The following is a 17,057-nucleotide window of genomic DNA, read 5'->3' as shown; positions in this document are numbered from 1 at the left end:
TCTGACAAAAGCCTCAGCTTGGAAGCCTTGTGGCTAATATGAGTGACATGCCATTCTGGTCTAGAGTGCTGTTTCCACTTAGTTCTAGTGTTCTTTTTGCTTCCTTATTAATATTTCTGATTTTCCCTATTGATTAGATGGCTTGTCTAGCTGTTGTCTTAGTAAGTGATGTGTTGCATCAGTTTTAATTTCTAGGCATAGAACTTATTCTCTTACGTAAATTCATAACTCCCAACTCTAACCAAAACACTCTTCCTGTTCTCTCCTACTTCCCTCACCTCCCATCTAGCATGATATTTTCAAAAGAGCTTCAAACTTTCATGGCCAAGTTTTTGTATAGGTGGGTTTTACTTTTTCCACACACAGAATAACTAGTGTATATCCATTCCACCTTACTGCTGGATCTTGTTAATGCTCACAAGCTACGTGTGGATCAATACTTGAGACCTCCAAGGAAAAGTCAAGTACTGCAGGAAGAGGAATCAGTGCTTTTGCAGATGGCATTCTTTGCTCAGAATCTGTAGTCAATCAATGCTCTAGAATGGTGCCTGGGTCACAGGTAAAACCAAGTTATTGAATGCTTGTAAAGAGCCCATGACAATTGTCATAAGAGGTGTTAACCTTAGTGTTTTGGTTAAAGTCCAACACAGCTGATTCCATGCATTTCCCTAACCCTCTTCCCCCTGAAACTTCAACTGAATGCAGTACTCTTCACTGCACTAAACTATGCTCACAATTATCTAACCCTGCTCAGCAGTGGCAACACAACTGCATCTATTTACAATGGAGGGTTAACTCTGCTGCAAAACATCCCAAGTCACATGCACCTGCTGTGGCACAGAATCTGAGCATGTTCCCCTTGGACTCCGTGCCAACACTACAAATGTTTTATGAAGCTTTGCTCTTTTAGTCACCTTGTGCTTTCAGAATGACCACTGCAGGGTTGATAGCCTGTCGGATTTATTCTTTGTTTGTAGGACACACTAGATACAGTTGCTTCACTGAATGTGGGCTCTGAATTCCATTTTTAACAAATACAAGGAATGTGATGCAAGACCTCTGTTTAAAATTTGGGGTGTCATAAGGCACAATGTATGATGATTGTCACTTCATGCTACAACATGAATGTGGCAGCAAAGCCTCCTCAAGGTCATGGTTAATAGGTGTGCTCATGACTACTGTGCATTGTAAATCAGACATTTTTCTGTATTCATTAATTTGCAAGAATGGATTTTGGACAGCTCTTTAACCTGACATATTTATGAACACCCTGGCAGAGATTTTATAAAATGCAAAGTATTTAATTGTTTATAGAGAGAGCATTGTCACATGGTGGAACTGTATGAAATAAATTGAGTTGGTCTAAAGAGACCATGACCAGTCTAATCTTCTCCCTTGTTGAAATACGTACAAAGATATTTATTCTAAATACTCATTGTCTGTTATGTTTGTACAGGGTTTCACACAATGGTTCCCAATTCATGACTAGATCCCTTAGGTGCTACCACAATAGGACAATTAATAGTAATTTAATCCCAACTCATTTTCCTGTAACAGTAGAATTACTGTTTTCTAGGGATAATACTTCTGGGATCAATGAAATACAACATGAAGTTCCTCCAGCCTCATGTTATTACGTGGAACTTTCAATTGCACCTACAGGAGTTAGGTGCCCAACTCACTGAATGTCAATGAGAATTGGGTTCCCAATTCTATTAAATGCCTTGGAAAATTCCACTCCACATCTTTGAGTATCAGTATCAGTATCATCTCTAATTTTTTGCACTTTGAGATCTGCAACTGGAAAGTCGGCTCAGAATGCTATTGTTAGTGTGTGTGAATCTAGTGCTTATGAAAGTTACCAGAAAGAGATTTGCAGGGAGCAAAGTCTTCTGTTTATTTCCAGAACACGCACTGCAAGCTTTCCTGTACTGCTTTGCCATGGTACATCAGCCCTGACTTTGAGAGACAGGCTTTAGGATAGGAAGGTAATTCAGTTTCCACACCCTTTAATCCTCTGCCTTTTTGCTGACTGCTAACTAGAGGGCCTCTTACTATTCAGTGATGGTGGCTTTTGTGTTGTTGGCATAATTACAATTGTTCACAGTGGATTTATCAGCATTTTCTATGGCATGGGTGCTAGAACAATTTGTATAGTGGGGGTGGTGAGAGCCATTGAACCAGAACTATGAACCGTGTACATGATGGAAAGCACTTCAAGCCAGGGGGTGCAGCAGCACCCCTAGTTCCAGCACCTATGTTCTATGGTGGAAGGAAATAGTCTAATATCCAACCTACATCTGATCCTGCTAACCTGTAAACAAAGTGAAGTCTCCTCAATTTATTATTAAAATACCACTGTAGCTTTACAATAGGAAAGATGCTAAACAAGTATAATTTCTTTCCCACAACAAAAATATTTACAATAGAAAGAGTCAAATCCCTGGATGCTTTATTATTCCCTAAATGCCTATTTCTTGGGTAAATTGTAGCATTACCAAATAATAGTTTCACTCAGGAATATTTTCTCAGAAAAAGGCATTACTAAAGTCATCCCACCCTCACCATAAAGAAGTGGTAGAACATGGTTATGATCAGGGCTTAATTTCTCAAACAATATTTCCCAGAGCTCCCCATGCACTCTGCTCTAGGAGGCACAGCTATGGACTTCTTATCTTCCCACAACTATCATGCCCTAATAATCACCTATCCTGAAAACTGTCACTCTTCCCCCCAGTGGATTACCACCACAGACAAAAACAGATGGAGAACATTTAAAGGATTTCTGGTCTCACTCTCTTTTTTCTTTGTCTCCTCAAACTGTTCTGTTTAAAACAATCAGGTGAAAACCAATTGGGAGCTGGCAAACTTTTTCTATTTCCCATATCACATCACATGAGTAGTAAAGGATTTGACTCTGACATAAATTTGGCAAAGAGCTTGAGCCCAAGAACATGTATTTTATACATACAATATCTGTTTTCCCATTCTCCTAAAAAACAGTTCCACTCAGCCCCAAAATGGTGCCTGGGGGGTAGCTAATAGCCAGGGCTTGAGGAGTGGGCACAGAATCTGTGCCATGATGTCCCCCACTCAGAAGAGTCTATACTTTGCAGATGCCATGGCAGAGGAACAGGCTGAACTACTGCAATGTGCTCTGCTTAACAAAACATCCAGAAGCTTCAGCTAGTAGAAAATATCACCAGATGAATTAAATTGGTCAGGCCAAAAGGAGCACATAACTTCTGTGCTCTGGCCTGGCTTATCATACATTTCTAGGTGCAATGCAAGTAGCAGAGGATTATCTAGAAAGTTGTAAATAGCCTTTGCTGGCTAACACTGAGGCTGCCTCCTCTTGGTGCCTCTTTTCTGGTTACCTGCAAAGCTCGTTGAAGTTATTGTAAGACTGTGGTATTTCCTGACTTTATTGTGCTTAACAAAGTTAACAGTTGCTTTTACATTCAGCTCAAAATGACTTGATACATTATGAGGCATCATAGCAAAGATCTATTCACTACCTCCCAAGATCCAGGGTGTTATAAAAAACAAACCCCAAATCCCTAAACAATCAAACAAAACATGGCTGAACTAGAACCTACAATGCATTTTAAAAGCAAACCAACTCACATGAACTGCATTTTAAAGTCAATGACTTTCCACTGCCGGAATTGGTAATGAGGTCTATCCACTGACCTGCTTTAGTACAAACAATAATGAAATGCTCTTTTGATATGTCAAATGTTAAGCTAGTACCTTGCAGGTATCTCAGTTGTGAGACTCCCTTATATCACATGCTCAGCATTTTATGCTGACTTCCACTATATCTATCCACCCTCCTTTGTTACATTCTGTCACCTTTGCAGCAGTAGCTCTATAGGAGCAGGAGAGTGACACTCCTCTGCTGCTACAAAAGTTATTGAAAAACATCAGCTGTCAACAGGGCAATATAAACTGGGTCCCCCAGCCCATTGTTTTACATAATAAAGTCTAGATTAAAATGTCAGATTTTGCTGTACATCCATCCATGATTAAAATAGCATAGCAAATTAAATTACTCTCTCCTTGAATGTCAGGGGTCCTGGGTGCTTACAGGGCAGTGGGGGAATGGTACACTTGTTGCCAATCTGTTGATGGATAGGGATGGAGCGTTTAATAATTAATGCAATCTGACATCCTTCCCTCATTTTTACCCTAAGTCCATTCTGCAGTGGAAATCTTTTAGGCCATTGTTGCATATGCTCTTTTGCACTCACTGTTCACAGAATGCTTTATACCGTACTATTGCAGCTCAACCAGGCTACCCAGTCCAACTTGGAAAATATGCTTAGAAGCTTGACGCAAGCTCCTAAAGAATCGCTATCAGGTCACAGATAGGCGCAGTAGAAAGGTTTCCATGATTTTTTAAAGAATAAAATGTTTTAATTGGAATTAACGAATCAATGTTTCTCTGCAGGATTTGCAACCCACACATTGCAGCCTTGTGCTAGTCCAGGAGAATCTGGAAGAGGGAACTGACTATGAAAATACAAAACTGGTTAGTGTCTATCAACCTGTATACCATATTCTCATCTCTGTACTATCTGAGCACCTGGTCTCTATTCACTGCCCATGCTGCAATGCAAAGACATCACCAAGCAGAAGTAGTGAAAAGTAGATTAGGCTTTTTAATTCTTTCAGTACAAATTAAGATAAGGTTTTACTTGTAACATAGGTAAGGCAATATAATTATATTAATATACATGTAGTGTGTGCATGCTCATGCATATGTGAGTTACTACTACTATTTATTTGTATTGTGATAGTGCCTAGGAGCCCTAGTGATGGACCAGGACCCCACTGTACTAGGAGCTGTACAAACAGAACAAACATAACCCCTGCCCTAAAGAGCTTACAATATAAAAGTTAATGTGGACATGATACCACAGTGACAGGCAGCAGCACAAGAGCCTGATAGAATATAGGTTTCTTTATACTTGGTAAGAATAAAGATGATCCAGTTATGGTCTAGCTGAACTGAGCTTCATGCTGAACTAGAAGGTATCCAAAGGTACATTTCTGTGTCCCCTCTTCAACCTTGCCTCCAAATCCCAAGTCTGCCTGGCAGACAGGCTAAACCCCAGTGTAAAATGGAGCCATCTCAAGTAGGGTTGTCACCTTTCTAATGGCTGGTAACCAGACTCCTGAGGCCTCGCCGCCTGCTTCGCTTCCCCCCAGATTAAAAAAAAACAACAACTGGGGATCAGGTCTTGTCAAATGGCACCTGGACACACAAGCCGAAACCCAGACTGTCCAGGTGAAAACTAGACAGATGGCAACCTGAACCTCAAGACTGTGCTACTTTACACCTGACATGCCTGGTGATCCCTGGCTGCTAAACTCCCTCCTGGGAACCCAGGCAAAGGATATGCTGATCGTACTGCATGCTAGGAGAAAGCCAGCATAAGAGCCACTATATTAACCCTGCACCATTGGAGAATTTGTCTGTGAAGCAAGGAATTCTCTACTAGACAGTTAAACTTGCTAGGAGACCGCTTAGCACAGCTGGAGTTGTCACTGCTTTGTAAACAACGTTTTTGGAATGTCCCACTTTAAAAAAACAACAACACACAGTTCTTTTGTTTCTTTTTCATAGTTAAGTTAATACACAATTTTTAAAAACTTTCAAATAAATGGGGTGCAGAGATCAAATTAATATTATATTCAAGGAATAAGTGGCAGTGGTCAAGCCAATAACAGCTCCTGCAGAACACCATCTCATTCAATGCACATTTTGCAAGACACACACATTCACCGGATAACTAAGTCAATCATGCATGCATAACTCAACTAACTTTACTACAAAGCATAGCTAATTAAATGTCAGATCGAAAACTGAAATGGATAAATTCCTGAAAGTAAGGATATAGTATGGAAACAGTCAACAACACACCCTTCATCCTAATGATCCCCAATGTTTCCTTTGCACTAACATTCATCTTGAATTATCATTCATGATTAAGGCCCAGTCCTGCTCCCAATTAAATCAATGACAAGACTCCCGTGGTTTTATGGGAGTTTAAGAGAAGGTATGTTGTTTTCTAAAAATCCCATGAATTCCCAAAATACTAACAGATTTGTGATGAACAATTTCATACCCAACTTTTGGAAAATGAGCTGTAAATTAAATGCGCAGTTAACCTCTAGGGATCCTGGTTAGTGATTGGTACATTTTTAATTATAAAGTAAATAATTAACCACCAGGCCTTTATTATTTCATTCTCAATGTTATGTTCTGCCCTTCAAGGAGCATGATGAGGTAAGGAGCACTTTCCTTTTATCAAGAAAAGCATGGAATAGGTTAGATTTTTCATCCTCCTGCGAAGATTAAGAGCTAGATTGTGAACTCCTTACTCACGCTGGTCCCACTGAAGGGATGTGTGTCCCCCACTTGCCAAGGGTAAGGCAGTCGCACAGTCTGGCCTTCTGAAAGTGACCCCTAAAGCTAGCAGTTTTGCCTGGATTTTAGGTTCTAAAGCTTCTTGTTTTGCAAATATGCTTAGAAACATGCTAACAAAGTATTAAAGTGAGGGATGTGATGGCGAGCAAATGTCAAACAGAAAAAAACCTGCTGACAGTTTTTGGAAGGGGTGGAAACTTTGTGTCTATTGTAAAGGCAAGTTACTATTCTGGGCATAAACTTCAGATCTTTCTTGGGTAAAGGTTTTGAACATTTACTATATTAACCAACCAATATTGTTAGTTTGATTTTAATGATTTGATAAGTGTTTGTGTGTTAGGGTTTTAGTTTTGCGCTAGATGTGATTCATCAAGGTGGCAAACTAATCAGAAATCAAAGCTAAGGTTATTTAAATAAAAAAATAATCACATTTGTTTTAACTGGAATTTTTCTTTTAATGACTTCTGTCAGAGCTTTGGGTGTAAAACAAGGGCAAAATGTTTTATCACAATGCTAAGGGAAGCCATGTTGGGGGTAAAAAAAGAGTAAACACAAAAATGGTGAAATTAGACAAATATGCTGAGGGCACGTTAGAGATTTAAGGGGAAACATACATTTAAAAAAAAGCCAGGGGCTAAATCTTGGGAAGTGCTGAGCCCCTGCAACTCTGATTGGAGTCAATAGCAGTCAGGGGCGCTCAGCAGCTCTCAGGATTTGACCAAATGCAAGGGCAAACCAGTCCACAGTCCCTTGCCCGAGTAACCTGACTGAGCACTGCGTAACCATGGGCGGGGGGAGGGGGAGAGTGACAACAGACATGGTCTGTGGGGGCTAGGACAGCCTGATGCATCTATGCAGGGAATGGACTCAAGTGTCCATGCAGCAATCAGCCCTCCGGCTTCACCCCAGCCCCAGAGATATTGTTTCATGGACAGGGAAGGAACAAGTGGACCAAGAGGCCGTAGAATACCCCTCTGAAGGCAATCAGTCAGGGGTATAAAAAGACCCCAGACTCCCCTGTTCCCAACACCATATTCAAAAATACAGAGCCTTGGTCCCAGTCCAGGGCAGAGGTTACTTTCTCCTGCTAACCCAAGGAGCAGAGTCAGCGGGCTTGGATACACATGGAGCTGCTTGGGTTGGGGACAGGAAATAAAAGGGTTGCTTGCATTAACGCCTTGCCCTTGAGCTACTCCCAGCAGGCACTGGTCCCCCTTGCCCCACCCTCATGCACCCACTGAAGGATTCGTCAGTCTGGAGTGCAGCTGCTTTATGCAGTTATAAGGAGCTTATCTATCCCTTACTGCTGCATAAGTCAGGGTCTGGATTTAGCTCAGACAAATGATGGGGGCTTTGACTGAGAGTAAGCGAATGAGGGGGCTCTATGTTGCCAGAATAATTGTTTTCTTCACAGCGTCATGCATTGCGGGAGGTTTTCTATACTGCGTATTTCAAAAGGCCCCTTAAGAAACAACAAGCTATTTTTAATTCACTGACTGCAAGACTCATTTTCCAAACAGGCAAGATAGAGGTGTAACTAAGACTCAAAGGGTTACTAACATCCATTTCAGGGAACAAATTCCAAATCAGGTTTGTAAACCTTTGTGATGAAGTTTAGGCATCTTCCTAGACACTACCTTGAATTCATCTTTAGGGGTTGTGAGGAAAGCTGTCAAAACCGTATAAACATCTTCAACGTTTTACATGACACAATGTGGCTTGTTAGGGTCACTTAGTGCATAATGGACTAAGTAGATGTAGAGCATTTTAATTTTCCTGTTTCTTTCAACTTTAGATTTTTCCACAAGGATGAACAAGAGCTCAGCTGAAAAACCTAATATTACTTACTATTTTAACATCACTATCTGGGCAGTGACAGGGAAAGGAATAACCTTTTTATTTCAAAATGTATGCCCCTACCCTGCAGCTCCTTACTCCTGTGAGTAGTGCTTATGCAAGTAATCTCATTGAAGTAATTGGCCAAACCTGCTTCTAGTAAAACCAGGTAAATCAGTGGATTTAGGTCCTGATCTTGGAAAGACAAAAACATGCTTAACCTCATGCACTGTATCAATGGGACTACGCACTGTGTGTGAAGTTAAACATGTTTAAATCTTTGCAGGATTGGGGCTGTACTCATGCTGTGCAATGGGGTAACCGAAAGCAGAATTTGGCCTAGTGAGGCTGTTTGTGTAAGTAGCACTCCTGTGACTACATGGTATGTTTGCAGGACTAAGCACTATATTTTGAACTGGAATAAAACCAAAATCTGTAGGCATCAGTCTGGGGAAAGTCTGAACAAGGCTAGAATACTTCAGTTTATACCCCTGTCCTGCTTCACCAAATTGCTGCTTTTATTTTACCCAATCCTTTTTTATGGGGGTGTGGAAAGGGGAGGATTGATCAGGTACACATCACCAGGACAAGGAGGAACTTTAATTAATCAATACCAAATTAAACATGGTTTCTCAAAATATTCACTGCAAATATAGTTCTGCATGGTACATTAAAAATAGTTAAAAATCATTAAGAAATGGTTAAATCATCAACTCAGCAAATGAATGTAATGGGAGACTGAACTTTACAAAGGAGAACTAGGCCATGATTCAGCATTAGGGGAGTCAGGGTTGCCAACTCTCCCTGTTTTATCATGAGTCTGGCAATACATGGGGTTTTCCTTCAAGGCCCAACTCTTGGAGACAAGTGATTTGTGAGACACTCAGCTTTCTAGGCCTCATGGATGCAGAGAAAAGCATGAAAATGTGACTTGAATGAACCCCAAAAGGCACACAAAACACCACCACCACCACCACCCCTGCACACAATCACTCAGACATACTAAATAAATCAATTTAAATCTCATAATATTTTGGTTCCTGACTCATGATTTTTGAACATTTGGGGTTGGCAATACTGAGGATTTTTGCAATAATTAGTAGAAAGTGTCCATTTTCACTCAAAGAGAAAATAAACTCAGTTAAAAAAAGAACTAGATAAATTCATGGAGAATAAGTCCATCAATGGCTATTAGCCAGGATGGGCAGGGATGGTGGCTAGCCTCTGATTGCCAGAAGCTGGAAATGTGCAACAGGGAATGGATCACTTGATGATTCCCTGTTCTGTTCATTCCTTCTGGGGCACCTGGCATTGGCCACTGTCGGAAGACAGGATACTGGGCTAGATGGACCTTTGGTCTGACCCAGTATGGCCATTCTTAAACTCACTGCTGTTTTGAATTACACCAGAGTAAATCAAGAGTGACCCTGTTGACTTTAGAGTAGAATTTGGTCTAAATTTTTTCCCCTTACACCCAAATCTTCCTTTATTAACTCTTCACAGTGATTCAGTACATTATGAAGTGTACCATTCATTCTATACCCATCAGTTGCTCTTCATTAGGAGAAAGGACAACCTATGGTAGACCTAAATTAGATCTTAGGGCTTCGCCAAGGTTCTAACTGGAGAGATGGTTATGCTCTGAGCCACTGCCATTTAGAAAAAGAAAGGAAAGAAAAGCTTGACAGAGCTGCAGTACATCACACACTCTTTCCCTATTTTGAGGTCTGGGTTTTGCTTTCATTTATGTAAATTGACAGATATTAAATTATGAAGATCTTAGAGATTTTATGGAATAAAATAATCCCATATCATTTAGAATTTTGTCACGTATGTGCCCTCACCTCTAGGGTAGCCCCTCACGCCTGGGCACCATGTTTCAGGGAACTTCGTTTCTTGTACTCCCCATCAGTGGGCACTTCCTTGGCTGTTATGACCAGTCCCAGCCACTGTCTTCTCCTCACTCCCTCTGTAGGAGTTCTGTAGCTCAACCCTCTGGCCAAGTCACACAACAGTTTACTCCCCATCTGGGATAACAAAAAAGATCCAACTTAAAGTCCAAATCAAATGCTCAGACTAATAATTCTTCTGCCCTTCTCAGGTACTACTGAAGTCCTGGGCTTCTCCACCCCTTCTCCTGGTCCCTGCAGAGCCTCTCTTATCTTGCTTCTTCCCCAGCTGCTTCCTTTTGCCAGGGACTCCTGCAATTTACCTTTGATGATCTCCCCACTTCGTTTAGGGCCTATCACAGAGATTCCCACAGGAGCCTACTCTGCTCCCTGTGAGTCTTTCTCTCCTTTGGCTGGCTCTGTGGGTAACAGCCTGACTATCTCAGGCTCTGTCCAGAGGGGAAACTTCCTTCCAGGGTCTTCCTGAGCTCCCATCTCTGTTTAAACAGTGCTCACCCTGCTTCAACACCACTGACTGGGGTCAGCCTTTCTAATTAAGCACCATTACACCCAGCTGGGACCACTAATTAGCTCTTATTTTGCCAGCTCACAAGTGAGGGATAGCTGGTAAATCAGGGGTAGGCAAAGTTTTTGGCCTGAGGGAATAGAAATTGTATGGCGGGCCATGAATGCTCACAAAATTGGGATTGGGGTGTGGGCTAGGGATGAGGAGTTTGGGGTGTAGGAGGGATGCTCTGGGCTGGGACCGAGGGGTTCGGAGGGTGGGAGGGGGATCAGGGCTGGGGCAGAAGGGGTGCAGGTTCTGGCTGGGGGTGCAAGCTCTGGGGTGGGGCTGGGGATGAGAAGTTTGGGGTGTAGGAGGGTGCTCCAGGCTGGGATTGAGGGGTTTGGAGAGTGGGAGGGGGATCAGGGCTGGGGCAGGGGGTTGAGGCGTGGGGAGAGGCTCAGGGGTGCAGGCTCCGGGAACCCTCAGGTTTACCTCAAGCGGCTCCCGGAAGCAGTAGCATGTCCTTTCTTGGGCTCCTACGCGGAGGCACGGCCAGGCGGCTCTGCACGCTGCCCCATCTGCAAGCTACCACCTCTGCAGCTCCCATTGGAGCACGTAGGAGATGGAGCGGGGCCATGCTGCAGCTTCCAGGAGCTGTGTGGTGCGGCCTGACCCTGCCCCCCAGCCAGAGCGCCGGAGCGGGGCCAAGCCACGTGGTGCGGCCCCAGACCCAGCACCCCGGCTGGAGTGCCGGAGTGGGACCGAGCTGCTGGTGTGGCTCGCGGGCTGGCTTAAAACAGTTTGCAGGCTGGATCCGGCCCGCGGGCCATAGTTTGCCCACCCCTGTGCTAAATCATGGGCAAAGCTGAGCCCAGCTTGCCTCAAAGGGCCAGCCAGCCATGATGGGGAGCAATGATTAACAAATAAAGTGGGTAAAATCCTGGCCTCTTTGTAGCCAGTGAGTGTTTTGCCATTGATTTCAATGGGGCCAGAACATCACCCAATGATCCTATATTTTCTTTGCAGTCCCAGATGTAATAAAACCTGATTTTGCATTCCTTGCAGGATCGGGTCTATTCAATCTCAAAGCCCTTTTTAGAGTGTGTGTGTGGGGGGGTGAAAATAAGGAAAGAGATGAACTTATGAATGGGAAGCATCTGATACGTCTTCTTGCTCTGTGTTTTGGGCAAGAATGTTTTGACAGATGCATGCACCCAAACAGAGCAACTAAGAAAATGAACCCAGCAAAGATTTGTTGATTAGTTTTGTTGCAACGGTCTTGAATATTTGAATGATCTAAATATGAAACTATGTTTCTATGTCTGGTAGGCAATAAACAACAACAAAAACTACTGTAAAGCTCTTGGCTTTATTTGATTAAAAATAGAAACTCTGGCCCCAGTCCTGCAAAGATGTACCATATGCGCTGCTTAACTTTACTCACATGAATGAACCCACTGAATTCAACAGCACTATGCATGTGAGTAAAGTTACGTTTAAGTGTTTGCAGGACCAGGACATATCAAGCTACCACTTACTGAACAACCAAAATATCCAAACTAAAATTAACATGCAGAAGAATTTAATTTGACCTGATCCTGCGAACACTTACACAGGTGCTTAACTTTACTCATATAAGAGTCAATGGCACTTAAATTAAAGCATGCGAGTTAGGGTTTTGCTGGATTAGTGCCCTCATGATTAATTTTGTTATCAGCTTGTTCTTTCTCTTTTAGCATTACTCTTCTCGGTGTTCAATCCAATATTCCTTCCCTGATAAATAATAGATTTAAAGGCATCAGGAAACAAGGATAGAATAGAATCAGAGGGGTAGCCGTGTTAGTCTGGATCTGTAAAAAAACAACAGAGAGTCCTGTGGCACCTTTAAGACTAACAGATGTATTGGAGCATAAGCTTTCGTGGGTGAATGCCCACTTCGTCGGCTGCATCACCTTGCATCCAACGAAGTGGGCATTCACCCACGAAAGCTTATGCTCCAATACATCTGTTAGTCTTAAAGGTGCCACAGGACTCTCTGTTGCTTTTTAAGGATAGAATAATAACTTACTATGTCCAGTACACATATAAAAACAGAAGAAATGAAAATGATTCATCTGCTGTTTGGTTTGTTGCCCTATACCCTGGGAACTGTCAGCTATTTTAAAATATTGTACATCAGGGATACAAATACACCAAGTTTCTCACACTGAACCTAACAGCAAATCATAACTGGCTTTTGAAGAATCAATTTTTTCCCATTTTATTCCCTTTTAATAAACTTAAACATTTCTATTAAGCCCAAATGTCCTCTTCTCTCTTGGAATGCTCTAATAGTGGATTTATTTGTGGATAAGAAATGGATTTGTTATTCATAAATATTTTGTTATTTTAATATTTGATATTTCTAACACGTGTAGAATAAAAACAACTTGGTTACACCCTGCAACCCCTTTATCTGTCTTGGAGGTAACTGAGAATTGGGCTCAATCTGTCTAATTTGTGTCCACAGTACCATCACTTAATCTAATTTAAGGGCTATTATGCTATAACATCAGAGGGGTAGCCGTGTTAGTCTGGATCTGTAAAAAGCAACAGAGAGTCCTGTAGCACCTTTAAGACTTAGGACTCTCTGTTGCTTTATGCTATAACAATCTTTCACATTAGCATTCCAATACGGTATTTCTGTTTAGCAGTATTCAAGGTTTAGAACATTGAAAACATTAACATGGTATCTTTACATTAGATTGAAACTCTCACCCTTGAAAGGAGGCAAAACTTTTTAGAAACCATAAATAAGAGCTTAGAAATCCTGGCAATGTTGTTTGTTTGTTTTGGTATTGGTTTGGTTTTTTGTCTTTGTTTTGGTCTTCTGCTTAATTTTTGCCTTAAGGATCTGCAAGTAAATTAATGTGAGACATGAGCAGTGTATTTAAGGCAGGTTGAGCTTGTGTGAGCCAGTATTTTCCTGGCATAGTATTAACTAGAACCTAGCATAGTAAGAGGCCTACTACCAGCTCAAGTTATTTGGACTCAGGGAGAGAAAAAATAAGAATACTGTAGGATTATGTTAAAGGTGACCTACAGAAGAAAAAATGTATTTGTGCCTCTTTTTGATTCTTTATGTTGCATAAAAAAAGCTTGAAAGTTTTTTTTAAAAAATTTCGACTTTGTGTTTTTTCATTACAAACATCAGGAATATTAAGTCTTGGTTTTTGTTTATCTACTACTTAACTCCTTGGACTTGAGTAGGAGCTTTCTCAATTGTGCATTGAAGGAGAAGAGAATCTTTAACAAAGAGAGCTTTCCTCCCAAGTGTTTGCAAGAAATTCGAGTTAAATAGGTGTTAATAAAACTAAATAAACAAATTTTAAACAGCCTCACTAAAAATCCCTTCTCTGTTAAATTGCTCAGGTTCAGTCTTGTGAAGTTATAATCCAACGAGTTCTCCAGTCATACAAGTAGCATTCCAGCAAAGACAGGGAATCAAGACCTATTTCTGCTGTGAAAAGCAAAGAAGAAAAAAGTGCTTTAAGAACTCCTTTCAAGTCTTCTTTAAATAACAGAAAGAAGCAACAAGGGCACAACTATATTTTACCCTCTTTGTAGGTCCTTTAAATACATCGACACATAAAACAACAATAAACCACAAGGCCAAAATTCCGTTGTTTTAAGTGACCAAAAAAAAAAAAAAGGGGGCTACAGCTCACCAAGTTTAAGAGCTTTCTAGCAAGACACATCCTTTACAATGGTTTGTCTTGGGGTATCAAACCATTGTGTTGCTCTTCTGATGATCCATTCTTTGGCTGAACCTCACCAGAACAAAAAAGGGTTGCAGACATCAAACTTATTTTAAGTAGTTAAAGAAACAAAGATCTTTCAGTGAAGCTTGGAGTAATCAGAAGTATAGGGGCCAGATGGTCAGCACATCCAGTGGTCAGGGCACTGGACTGGGCTCAGGGGTTCTGTTCCTGGTTTTGCCACTGACCTGTTGGGTGATCTGGGGTGAGTCACTTCACTTCACTGTTTGCCCTCCCACCCTTCATCATCTCACCTATTTTTACTGCAGCATCTTCCGGGCAGGAACTATCTCCTGCTATGTATTTGTGCTGTACCTGGCATCCGGGCTTAATTTGTGCTGAGGCTTGCCCTGTGCTCAGCCCTGGCCCTTCTTTTCATGCTGGGGCACAGCCCCAGTACCTCTTCTGTCAGTGGCATTTAGTAAGGCATGCAATTCTACATTGCATGCAAGGCGTGACCTTGCACATATGGTGAGTGCAAGGTCATGTGATGCGGAGGATGCCATTTTGTTTCGCTTAAGCCCTGGCACCTCTTTCTTTACAAATTAAGCATTACCTAACACAACAGGCCTCCTTGGATTTGGGCCTCTCAGCACTGCAAAAATAATAGCAGCAGCAACAACAGAACCTGCTATAATGTCACTGACTGAACTCTGACTCGGGTCAGCACAGATTGAAAGTCATTACTAACTGAATGAAATAGGTTTGGTGGTCTCAAAAGGTGTCAGCATCACAAAAGTCACTGTCACAAGTGTAATGCTTGTTGGCAGTGCCAGAGGGGAGGCTAAGGACTACCCTCTTTCCTGTAGGGGTGGTCCATGCAGGGCCATTAACAATAATGTGTGGGGAGCTTGCTTTAATTCTGCTAGCTCAGAAACTCTTCTGTGGTTAGATGTAGAGCTTTGTACTCCAGTCCTATCAACATGCATTCAAACATTTAATGGATAATCGTAGATAGATTTAATACATAACTTCAAAAATGGGGGTGACCAGCTGTATCATATAGCACCTTCTGCCAGTTCTACATTAGATGGTATGCAGTCTACATATTTCCTGGTCAGGTCCTGTATATTTCTAGGTCCCTGACTTTATTTTAAATGGGCTCAGATATGTATTATAACCATGTTTCACCATATTAATTTTATCTTGCTATGTGATTTCAGAGGCAAAACAGAGAATTTAAGTCGGGGACGGGGGAATATTGTTTCTTAAGTGAATTCCAACTCATGTGAGGTTTCTTTCATTTAACTTTAGGGTGTCTAAATGCATGTTTCCTGTCTGGCTACTGATTATCTACTCTTCCGTTATTCAAGTGAGTGATATATTTTACACATATCATGTTTGTATTGCATCTTAGGTTTCTATGAACATACATTGCTTATGTTAATAACTTTACTATGGTACATGCTGCAAGACTCCATATACTAAATAACCTAGAAGTCAGACAATAAAAAGCCCTTATAACAGAATGAACATAAACTTAGGGTGACCAGATGTCCCATTTTTAAAGGGACAGTCCTGTTTTTTGGGACTTTTTCTTATATAGGCACCTATTACTCCCCACCCCCGTCCCATTTTTTCACAGTTGCTATCTGGTCACCCTACGTAAACTAGTACAATATTCTATCATAAAGTATCAGATATAGTTCTTGAGAACAAAGAGGAAAACGATATTAAACTCCAAAATTGACATTATATATATCAATTAAATAAAACAACAACTTTTAGCTTTAAGAACAATTTTGTAATTCCCCACCCATCCACTCCCTATTGTTTCTAAACTCCTATGATGCAAAGTGCAGGGTAAATTTCTTATGCCATAAATCTGGCCTGTGCCTTTTAATAAGAGAAGAAACAGAAATTAGATTATTTATTACTGGGTCTAGAGACATTTTTGGCTCGGCAACATCTATTGGGGCTGATTCTGACCTTGCTTACCAATGTAAGGCCCCAGTTCAGCAAAGTCCTTAAGCATATGACTAACTTTAAGCACACGAGTTGTCCCACATGACTAGTCCCCCTGCTCATGTGTGTAAAGTTAAACACATGCTTAAGAATCTTGCTGAATGAGGTCTCAGTCAGGAGCTACCCCACTCAGTCGAGTTTACACTGAGGTAAGTTAGATCAGATGAAGTGTGCAGGGCCTGATTCTTCACTGTCATGCACCTAGTGAAGCCATTGTACAAAGAGAGGGAGGGAGGAATAGCTCAGTGGTTTGAGCATTGGCCTGCTAAACCCAGGCTTGTGAGCTCAATCCTTGAGGGGGCCACTTAGAGATCTGGGGCCAAATCAGTACTTGGTCCTGCCTAGTGAAAGCAGGGGGCTGGACTTGATGACTTTTCAAGGTCCCTTCCAGTTCTAGGAGATAGGATATCTCCATTAATTAATTAAAGTGGGTGTAAAATGCTACCAAATCAGAAATATTGCACTCAGGTGTAAATGGCTACACATAACCCACACACTTCCTGGGTGAGGTGCTCTGTCCCATCTAGTGGCACCGAGACCACTTAGAGAGAGAGAGAGAATAATGAGCCTGCTCTACAGCCTTAGCTATCGGCCACATGGCTTTTAGCTCATGCAGTAGAGGCTCA

The 17,057-nt window shown here is 41.6% G+C and overlaps 1 protein-coding gene across 1 annotated transcript in view; it reads left to right on the top strand.

The window, feature by feature from the left end:
* Positions 1–6,266: 6,266 nt before the first annotated feature.
* CDH16 (cadherin 16) overlaps positions 6,267–17,057 on the top strand; it is a 70,422-nt gene continuing 59,631 nt past the window's right edge. Inside the window, exons 1-2 of the mRNA XM_065416834.1 lie at positions 6,267–6,295; positions 15,721–15,778. Of these exons, the coding sequence (XP_065272906.1) occupies positions 6,267–6,295; positions 15,721–15,778 (87 nt within the window). The remainder of the gene's footprint in view (positions 6,296–15,720; positions 15,779–17,057) is intronic.

Source organism: Emys orbicularis, chromosome 14, assembly GCF_028017835.1.
Source record: "Emys orbicularis isolate rEmyOrb1 chromosome 14, rEmyOrb1.hap1, whole genome shotgun sequence".
NCBI lineage: Eukaryota > Metazoa > Chordata > Testudines > Emydidae > Emys > Emys orbicularis.
The sequence above is the reverse complement of the archived record's forward strand: the minus strand, read 5'-3'. Positions and strand labels throughout refer to the sequence as shown.